Here is an 11,366-nt window from a genome sequence, read left to right as displayed (position 1 = left end):
TAACTTTCAAATATGAGCATTCAGCCTCAAAGTGCAGGTTGGTATGGTTGAGTGCTCATACTAAAGTTTACATTTCCGCTTGTATTTTCGCAATCTGTACGAAGTCTGACAACATAGCGCAACAGAAGTTAAATTGCAGTTGTCCTTAAATGGCCAGTGAACATCTGAGGGCCGATCCAAATCTCCACACTCATGGACTCACAGACACATTTTAGCACTTTTATGCACAGTTCCCATAAGTCTGCATTTCTGCAGACTTTGCCCAAGGGAATTACCCACAATTCATAGCAGGGTGACGTGAAACACGGGCTGATAGTGGGAAGAAAAAAAGGAAAGCCCATGAGTGTTCAGCCTGGCATATTACATGTACACAGAAACATTAAGGGTTAAAGATGATACATAAAAACACATGAAAGCAGAGGAATGCATTTTTTCATTAAACATCATTTTGTAATTGAAACTGATTTGACGAAAACAAGTAATTAGATTATTTGACAAATACATGTCATGTCGTGAGACAAAAGCCTGGAGGTTTCATATCAGGAAGTACAAAGTGTAAAAAAATACTATTGTACATAACGTGACGTCAAGGTAACATGATATGTTGCAACAAAGTGCAGTCCCATTCACATTACAGTTTCTCACACGCAACCATGGCATTTACCAAGTAACGTTATTAAGTCCTTGAGGGTTCAGGGTTTAATTCTTTAGAGGGGACATTGGGATTGGGCCTATACACATATTTTTAAGGGTTATCAACAAGCCTGCTTCTCTTACGCCACCCTCAGGCGAAACCTAATGTTTGATCTCCACATGGTAAGGGGCTGAGAATAACATCTCCATTTTTCCGTCATCCTTCTAATAGTTTTTTTTAGAGTGGTATAGCCTTAAATGGCCGCAGCCCGACTACACACAAGGAATACTCGCTGGAATATTATTATGCAGTTCAATGTATTTTGTGTCAATCACAAAGGTTTAACGTGGTTTCCACTAACACATCATGATATCCTTTCGAATATCAAAAGAACATTGAGGTGTTCCCCATTTTTCCCAATAAGCTCCATAGATCTAGCAGGAATGAGTAAGTATCTCATGTGTTTTGCTATGTAAAGTCACTTCTTCAAAAGGATTAGTTGTCGCTCAAGTGACTTTGATTGACTCTGTTGGTGTATTGGTACCTAATAACCATGTATCTTGATTTAGAAGATTCCCGGAATATGTCTCTTGGCTTATCTTTATGACAAGTACTTTATGGGAGAACAAGTGTTATGCCAGTAATTCATACCTCTGCAGCAGAAGTGTGCCTATCTGAAATGGTATACTATACAGAGGCATGAACCATCTTACGGTCACTATGTTGGCTATTGGTGCACTTTAACAATGTAGAATTGTATTTCCTGTAGTTAGATAAGCGGCTTATAATACACTGTAAGGGGAAGTAAAAACAAGAGGTGCTGACAGACTGAATCTTTTCACATTGTTCATGAGCTGTTGTCTCTTCAAAGTATTTGGCGTCACAATGGTTATCTTTCGGCGGGATTCCATGACAGCGTCGCAACATTTTGTTCCTCTTGTAGTTTCTTCCTTCTGACTTTTGAAGTTGGGGCTTTTTGTTTGTGTTAGCTTTGCTTGTGAAATCTCTTTGACATTCTGCACATTTCTGCTACCTCCAAGTGAATTATAGGCTTTTCTTTGCTAAGTGTGTTTCACCTGCAACATGGAGATGCTGGAGTCTTTTGGTCTGTGTCGTTTTCGACTATCTCCACAAAATATAAAATATATATATTTATATAAAAACCTAATTTGTCAAATTAGAGCTGACGTGTTAATGATGCACACTTGTGAACACACTGTGTATTATATGCGAAGCAATACACATGTTTATTTAATAGCATAAAAGGCCTAAATATTTGTTAATGCTTCGGTAAACTTGTCAGATGTCATGCAGGATGAAAAAATAAAGAGATCCCAGTTGTAAGAACAAATACACTAAGAACCGAAACACGTCTCGGCTGTTCGTGCAAGCTCATACGCATATTTGCTCACCTCAATTATTTTGGCTTTCACCATGGTGAGTGGAACTCAGACAGGAAGTCTATTGAACGAGAAAGCTGCATTTTCTCTTTTGTCTATGGATGTTTGCAGAAGAACTGATGCTTTTTAGTATTATTTCATATTAAATTGTGTCTACGTTCATAAGGCCTCAGGTTTGCACATGCTGGACACATAATCCCGCAGTTCTTTACTAACTTTTCATATGCATCGGGTTTAAGGAATGTGATTGGAGTCTAATCACAAAAAAGATTTCCTGCATGTTGGAAACTTCTTTTCGCGTAATCAGTTCGGAGGAAGACACCTTGAATGGTTCCAAGTGCATTGCTTCCTTATTAGTAGGACAATGTTCAAACCAAGTAATTGTTAGACTGGCATGAATGACTCATGCATTGTCAAAACAGCTCTATATTCTGGACCATGGGGAATTACACATGATACTAACAGAACTATGAGGCATAATTAAAGCTCCAGCTCACAAAATCTATAAAAACCTTTTCAATTTAACCGTAATATTGCTTTTGAAATCCGTGTTCTTTAGACTGTACAGAATTGTTGTGTGATTGTAAAAGCAGAATTTTCCAGTTCACTAGAGAAATGTGATTTCTTGCTGAACTTTGAGGTTGACTAACAATGTTTCAGCCATTGCTGTGGTGTCTGTTATTTATGACATCCTTCAAAGAGGGAACTGGAGACGAGTAGTGCAACTGTCCTGTGGATATTGCAAACACAATAATGTGCTGACAGAAAAGTTGTTAATTAACAAGCAGGCAAACTGAACTCTCATTGAAATTTATGAAAACAAAAAGTGATTTTGAATATTCTTTCTTGTGCATAAGAAGTTTAGTTCATCCTACTTTTCCTTTACACATTACAGTAAAGTACTGCCAATCAGTTGTAGTCACTGATGCTCGAGCTTTATGTGCAAAAACATTTTTTTGTGATTTCTTTATGATATCTGTACAACCTCTTCCTCAACTTTTCAATAATTTCTACTGTTGCAAATTAAATACAAGAGTTCAAATTTGTTTTTAAACTTTCTTTAAAAAAGACGACTGTAGTGTGCACATCCAGCCCCGGAGTCGGGTACTGCAGGAGAGGTTGTCCACAGTGCGAGATCTGTAATGTATGCTTGACAAAGACCTTGTCGGTCAAAGCTTTGCATCTATATGTATTTTTGGAAGTGTACAAATCGACCTTTTTTCTTTTTTACATTACATTTCATTTAGCTGACGCTTTTATCCATATTCTGACTTAAAGAATTTCAACACCTGACTTGATTGAAATGAAGGCCAAGGATCATCCTGATGACGGCTCAATTTGCAGGTTTAGGATTAAAATCGCTCAAATCCTGATTCAAAACACACAGTCGGAATGAATAATTCCCAAATCCCCAAATATCCTGTAGTCTTCAGCTGTTTTGGACTCTCAAAAGCTTGTTATTCATGTTATCAATGGCTCATATAGTAATCAATCAATAAGTTATTATCAGTCAGGCTCTTCACGGTACTCTGTTCTTTGTTTTGTTATTAATGACCATCTTGCGTGAGAACTATGAAGAAGCCTTTGTCTCTACAGGAGCCACAGGGCTCCCCACCCACACACACACACATACACTTTCAAGATAAGCTTATACACACTACACTGTATCTGTCTTTCCTTTTCCTCATTGCTCTACCATGACTCACACATACACCTATTACTTATTTACCTGTAATGTTCAATTGCTAACAATTTGCTTCAATTGCTTAATTTGATACTGCTGCACATGAATTCCAAACATCCCCTGACAAAAAGGGGGGAAATTGCGTAAAGGGCTTCTTCGTTTCATTCAGGGGCTTACGATGGATACACTCTTATTTGTAATGTGCATTTGTTAATAGGAACAAGTGTACATTCCTTCCCCTTTTCAAATAGTTTCTCAAGTTCTTCAGTTTCCGTGTGGTAACACAGAAGGCCAACAGCCACAACATGGCAACATCAGTTAACAAGTGACAAAAAGAAAACCGTCCAAATGCTGCAAATCTATTTACTGTTGACTATCAATAAAAGAGGAAAATGGTGTAAAAACATATTACAGAAAACTGGGCTGAAAACAATTTTTCCAGTGTGAAAGGACTGGGTCCAGTTATGTCAAATAATATCAAGAACAATTACAGTGTGTATGATTTCTTTCAAGAAGAAGAATAGTTATTATAAAGTGCTACCCATACTTCTAAAATGGTTCTAAAATGCTCCTTCAACACAACAACAATAAAATCATATTAGTGAACAAGAAACATATTTCCTCAAATAGCTTAATAATAAAATTCTTGAAAGCCAACTAAAAATACTAATCATTCCATTATACTGCAATGACTTACTGTTAACATAAGATAAGATAATCATTTATTAGTCCCGCAGTAGGGAAATTGCAGGATTACAGCAGCAGTGCACACAAGAGACACATAAAAATCAAGTAATACAAATAAACAGTAAAAACAGTCCACAATAGCAATATTAAATATACAGACGGAATAAAAAGTATTTAAAAAGTATTTAAGTATTTATATTGCACCAGTTGAACGTGATTAAAGTGGCCAAAGTTATTATCACTACCACTACAGTTTTCCAAATAAGAAAACAATAACAATAAACAATAACTGATAAGAGTTAAGACATTTCCTTGAGCAGAGAGAGGAGGAAGAAGGAACTTCTCTTTACTGACAGGAACCTCACCTACAACTCTGTGCAGGCCTCGCCCCTCGAGCTGAATATAAAGACAATGTCAGGGCCGCAAACTCCATATCGCCCAGAGCATCTGACATCTTCACAGACACAGGTGACGAGATTTGCTTTTTGTTCTGGATGCCTAGATATTTTTAATGTTACATGGTGCTGAAGAAATAATCTATGTGCATGCCTGTTGACAAATACCTTGAATTAAGTGTTTATGCTGACTTTTATTTATTTGTTTTAGACATGCTTTTCTCTGCACTTCTTGTGCTGGGCGTCTGCCTGATTCCTGCCCATTCCAAACCTGCAGGTAGGCAACATCCCTTAGTCTGTAAACACGTCTCTAAAAATGGTGAGGTTTTAAATAATTTTGTCACAATTGATGAACAATTTGATGAGTTTGTTTTTTCTTTGCAGAAGAATTTCTCGGCAGTCCTCTCCTTCAACAGTGTTTTGAGGAGGCAAAGAAAGTCGTCGATGATGCGTACAAGTACTCCAGAGAGGAGTGAGTTCATTTTATGGATAATTTCATCTCACACAGTAAAATAGATTATCTTTCAAATTAATTCAGGAGAAATATACACGGAAAAGCTATTTCTTTGTCACGCAAGCCATTCATTACTGTAATTATGCAGCTCAGTAATTGCTACAAAAATGTATGGGAACTCCAAAAAAAAAACACAATTTGGGCGTACCACATGTTTTGACTGTGTCACTTTTTTCCATCCAGGAGTCTGAGACGAGTCCGCAAGGAGATAGTGCGTCCTCACGATGCTCTTCGTCTCCTAAAGCAGCCTCGTGGTGAGACGCGCTCAGCTGTGAGATCCGCAGACTACATGGCACAAACCCTCCGTCTGCTGCACGAGAGGGTGCCTCATGTGCACAAACGCTCACTCAACGCAACAGGTAAGACAGGTCAAGCAAAGACAGCACATACACACACAACTTGTTTGAAGATCTGATATGAACTGCTTTGTAATGTGGCATACACACATTGGCACATCCTTGAAATGCCTTTTTTTTTTTTTTAGATTTGCTAAGCCCAGAAGATCTGGGAACGCTGGTTCGTATATCCGGTTGTCAAGCTCGAGTCAGCCCTCCATCCTGCCGCACCACGCCAAACCTTAACAAGTATCGCACAGCCAACAGCGTCTGCAACAACTTGTAAGAGAAAACATTCCAGTGACATACCTTACTTTTTGTTACTCATGAAGCAGTTTCTTTTCTGTATTTTGACTTCTGTAACATGGCCTTGGACATTAAAAAAATAGATTTACAGATATAGACACTTACAAATATAATACAAAACCTCCAATTCAAGTCATTTTCTCAAAAAAACATATCTTACCAGTGACCTTTTAACATTACCAAATGTCTCCATTATCAACTTTGGTTGGGTATTTTGAGTAACTATCTATTCTAGAGTAAGAAAGGCACCTTGTTCCAAGTAGTGAAATGTGATGAATTAATAGAAACGTTGAGCATTGACTCCATTGTCTGTGAGATTGAGTGTTGCTAACGTTTAGAAGAAATGCTTGTGAATATACCTGACCTTCTAAAGCGGTACACCGCAGAAGATGTGTCCACTTGCCTGGGATTTCTCAAGCAGCGTTTCCAAACATGTCTCCTTTTTTGCTTTTAGGAATAACCCTCGTCTCGGCGCCTCAAACACCCCCTTCGGCCGCTGGCTACCTGCCGAATATGAAGACGGCATCTCTGAACCACAAGGCTGGAACAGTAACCGAACATTCAACAACTTCATGCTCCCATTGGTACAACCTGGAAATCTCAGACAGATGCTTTGACTAATATACGTAAATGCTGATTAAAAATTTAAACAAAACTATTCTACTCCACTCTCAGGTGCGACAGGTGTCCAACAACATCCTAAGCACGACAGACGCTGGCGTCGTCAACGACACAGAATTCACTCACTTGGTGACCATGTATGGTCAGTGGAACGACCACGATCTCACCTTCACGCCCTTCTCCCCCAGCATCCGCTCCTTCAGCAACGGGATCAACTGTGATGACAGCTGTGAAAAAGCTGAGCCATGCATCCCTATCCTGGTTCGTGTGAAAACTCAAACCCAAACACAGAGATGTTGTATTCACTAAAAGACTCTTCATAAACTTTGGTCTTTTCCCTACAAACAGATTCCCCGCGGCGACCCCCGCTTGCCCTCGCGCCCAGACAGCTGCATCCCTGCATTCAGATCCGCGCCTGTTTGCGGGACGGGAAACTCTGCCTACAATTTTGGCGGAGAGCCCAACAAGAGGGAGCAGATCAACGCCCTGACAGCCTTCCTGGATCTCGGCCAAGTGTACGGCTCTGATGAGAAGCTTGCCCGGTCTCTTCGCAACCTGACAAATGACGACGGTCTCCTGCGCGTGAATACAGAGTTCAGGGACAACAGACGTGAGCTGCTGCCCTTTACCAACCTCGAGGAGAACATGTGTGCCACTCGCAAAAGAGTCACCAACGACACCAACGCCCGAGAGGTGCCCTGCTTCCTTGCAGGTTCGTCATCTTACAAGTTCACTTTAACTATTAGCTTCATGAATAGTATATAAATCATTTATTAAATCTCATCAGTAGGCTTTAAAAGTTGAAATAACAATGTGTGGTTGCTATGTTGTGAAATACTGATGTAGGCAAAGCAAGGCAAGTTTATTTGTATAGCACATTTCAACAACAACAACAAGGCGATTCAAAGTGCTTCACATAAAACCATTAAAAGCATCAAAACATAATGCAGATTTAAAAACAGTTAAGAAAACATTAAAACAGTCAAAAAGCAAAATAAAAAATAAAAGTTGAAAAAGCAAAATAAAAAATAAAAGTTGAATAAAAGTTGCAGTGCAGTTTAAGAAATAAAATGCAGTAGTGAGATGCAGTAATTGAATCTGGTTCAGTTAAAGGCAGCAGCAAACAGAAAAGTCTTCAATGTGGACTTAAAGGAGCTGAGGGTCTCAGCAGACCTGCAGCTTTCAGGGACCTTCTTCCAGATATGTGGAGCAGAAAAGCTGAACGCTGCTTCTCCATGTTTAGTTCTGACTCTTGGAACAGTAGACTCGTCCCAGACGACCTGAGGGGCCGGGATGGTAGTCATACATGTTAGTAAATCATTCGAAAGAGGTGTCACTACGTCTATCATAAACTCCTAATAGAAAGAGGTGCCAAAGATATGAATCTGAAGAGGAAAGATCACTATTTGATGTGTACATTTCTGATCGTAAGGTGATGTCCGTGTGGACGAGAACATCGCTCTGACGTCCATTCACACTATGTTTCTGCGTGAGCATAACCGCCTGGCTCGTCAACTGAAGAGGCTGAACCCTCAATGGGACAGTGAGACACTCTACCAAGAGGCCCGCAAGATCATGGGTGCCTACGCGCAGGTGGGTAAACCTAAGAGTCAGCAATCATGATTCTGTTTTTACATCTCAAATGCATGTGTCATGCGCTCGATTGTCTTTTACTCAAAATAGATGTGTGTCTCTCTCAGGTGTTTGCGTTCAGGGACTATCTGCCTCACATTGTGGGCGTCGACGCGATGCGCAGACAGCTCGGCCGTTACCCCGGCTACAATCCTAACGTGGACCCCAGCATCGCCAACGTCTTTGCAACAGCAGCTTACCGCTTCGCCCACTTGGCCATCCAGCCATTCTTGACCCGCCTGGATGCAAATTACAGGGAGGACACTCGCTTCCCCAGTGTCCCCTTGTTCAAGGCCTTCTTCACGCCCTGGAGGGTCGTCTTTGAGGGTGAGTTGTACAAAGAGATGGGCAGCAATTTATCAACCGCTCTTTCTCAAACTGTCACCCTAACTTTTATTTGTTCTCTCCAGGTGGCATTGACCCTCTGGTCCGTGGTTTGGTCGGCCGTCCTGCTAAACTGAACACTCAGGATCACATGATGGTGAACGCTCTGAGGGAGAAGCTGTTCCAGTTCGTGATGCATCTGGCTTTGGACTTGGGCTCTCTCAACATGGAGAGGGGCCGCGACCACGGCTTACCTGGTACAGCCTTCACACAACAATTCTTCTCTTTCTTAAATGTCCTCATCCTCTCCTTGCTGACTTGTTCATTATTCTTCAAGGCTACAACGCCTGGCGCAAGTTCTGTGGCCTGTCTCAGCCCAGGAATCGGGCGCAGCTCGCTCAGGTCCTGAACAACAACAACCTAGCTGGCAGGCTGCTGCAGCTCTACGGCACCCCCGACAACATCGACGTCTGGATGGGAGGCGTGGCGGAGCCGTTCGTCCGTGGCGGCCGCGTTGGGCCTCTGTTCGCCTGCCTCATCGCATCACAGTTCCAGAGGATCCGCCAGGGTGACAGGTCAGTGTGTGGGTGTGGATGCATGAAGTGATGCTAACAAAAGGAACATGCATTTCAAACACAGTCTCTGTTGACACTAATCTATTTGTTTGACAAATCAGGCTGTGGTACGAGAACCCGGGCGTCTTTACTCCGGCTCAGAGATCTGCTCTGTCCACGGCCACCATATCCAGGATCATCTGTGACAACACCGGTATCACTTCTGTCCCCACTGACGCCTTCAGCGTCCTCTCTAGAAGGAACCGGCTCGTCCGCTGCTCCAGCATCCGCAGCCTGAACCTCTCAGCCTGGAGGGATAGAGCATGCACAGGTGAAACAGCACGGCGCCAAACCTTTTAACCATGGGGAAGGACTTTCTGCTCCGAATTCACAATCATTGGTCACTTGCTGTGTTTTTCATTCTATTTTTAACCTGGTGTGTTTATTTCTGATCTATCACTTGTACGGAACTCGTTCTTTATATGTGGTGTTTCGTCTCTGCAGGCCCGGGTGGTAACTGTAATGAAGTCAGAGGAAAAGAGGTTGGTTTAAAGTACTAACAAGCATTCTGCTCATGACACTTCACTTTTAGTCATCTTGGTGATGGTGCTCCTTGCTCCAGTCAGGGTTTACTGTTACTAGCACATTTTTAACAAATGTTAGAATTATGAGGCTTTAAGTTTAACATCTATCTCTTGATATCCAGACTGTGAACCGGAAGGACCTGAAGGACCTCAAGGCCCTCAAGGCCGTCCTGGACAACGAGGTAATTTATTCAGTTATTGTCTGTTTAGCCTTTTGTAGCTTGCAGATAGCGTGGAAAAATTATACGAAATATACATTATCATCAAGACACATGTACCCCACATATAAAACAAACAAGCTCAGCCTCAGCATCTTCTGGTCAACATGAAATACATGAAATATAAATTAACATTAACATACGTCATGTATACCCATCTTGTATCATTCACCAATGTATTTAACTTACACTGTACAATAAGGTCCTTTAGATGTATTATCGTGTCATTACTGTCTACCTATCTTTCATTTAAGAAAAGAAAACCCTGTTTCCATGAGGATTTTATGAAAGAGATTTCTTAAACTGAACAATGCAACCTATTTTAGAAGATGATCATAAATGTTGTATAACAATGATATTCAAAATAACTAGTAATTATGTAATTGAGTAAAAAGTACAACATTTTTATCTAAAATGTAGTGTAATAGAAGTATAAACTATTCTCAAGTATATTATGTGTGTGTAAGTTACTTTCATCCACTGAATAATTCATAATGTAGCACCAGATCAAAAAATTATTTTATTAGTAGATTCAAAGCAAATAAGTAATCTATACTTTTGTTCCTCTGCAGGTCGCGTAGGACCCCCAGGCCGTCCCGGAAAGCTAATACTTAACTCCAATGCTACACAGCTACAATCTGCCTTTTCCGTCCTTCTGGGCGAGTACAGCCCATCCCCAAAGAAAATCATTCATTTCCGCCAAGTCATCTACAACAAACAGAACCTTTACAGCACCAAAACAGGCCTGTTTACATGCGTCACCACCGGTGTCTATCAGTTCAGCTTTCTCAGCATATCCATGGCCCGTGTGGGAGATGTGGACCTGAAGGTTAATTCCAAGGTGGTGCTGCAAGGTTTTAAGGTTTATGAGGGAGGGAACCACTTGTCATCAGGTGACACGCTGCTCCAGCTGAAGGCGGGAGACAAAGTGTGGCTGGAGGCCAGCAAAGGGACCACAGGCCTGAGCACCAAAAGCTACTTCTCGGGACACTTGATCTTTGCAGACTGAAACAAACCCTCTCCAGACCGAACGACTACCCTTTAATGCACCAGTGTTATATCTGCTTCAGGATCTGTTTTGTTTTTCTCGGCCTCTTTGCACTGATCTTCTATTTCCATTAATCATATCGCATATCTATTGTTAGCAATGTCCTTTGTTTTCTGGACCAGAAACATAATACAACTGTACAAGTTTTAGATTTTTCTGACAAATTAACAAATATTCGCCTAATGAACATAAAATGTGTTGGAGCAAATCTACTCAACCCTGTTACAGCATTCAATCTATTGGTCCACTATTTAGTCAGTTATTTAAAGTTTAGTACTGGTGAAATTTAAGCATACCTTGAAATGTGTGTTGTGCTTTTCTGTATGGCTTTTTCTTTATTTACAGAAAATATATCTGTTGTTTTTTCCGTTCTATGAATAAACTATAGAAACTGAGCCGCATTAAATTGGTGTTCATGTGTTCATTCATA

General features: G+C 40.9%; 1 protein-coding gene across 1 annotated transcript; it reads left to right on the top strand.

Annotated features, from left to right (window-relative positions):
• Positions 1-5,013: 5,013 nt before the first annotated feature.
• Positions 5,014-11,331, top strand: mpx (myeloid-specific peroxidase; the record flags this gene model as incomplete). Its single annotated transcript, XM_079235362.1, has 14 exons — positions 5,014-5,077; positions 5,185-5,272; positions 5,498-5,673; positions 5,799-5,931; positions 6,410-6,539; positions 6,631-6,837; positions 6,925-7,288; positions 8,009-8,169; positions 8,277-8,535; positions 8,619-8,789; positions 8,870-9,107; positions 9,209-9,417; positions 9,793-9,852; positions 10,461-11,331. 14 exons carry the CDS (start codon positions 5,014-5,016, stop codon positions 10,895-10,897), a joined length of 2,697 nt encoding a protein of 898 aa, XP_079091488.1. The 3' UTR covers positions 10,898-11,331.
• Between the last annotated feature and the right edge of the window lie 35 nt (positions 11,332-11,366).

This window comes from Taurulus bubalis, assembly GCF_910589615.1.
Source record: "Taurulus bubalis genome assembly, chromosome: 19".
NCBI lineage: Eukaryota > Metazoa > Chordata > Actinopteri > Perciformes > Cottidae > Taurulus > Taurulus bubalis.
This window is presented reverse-complemented; position numbering and strand designations above follow the sequence as displayed.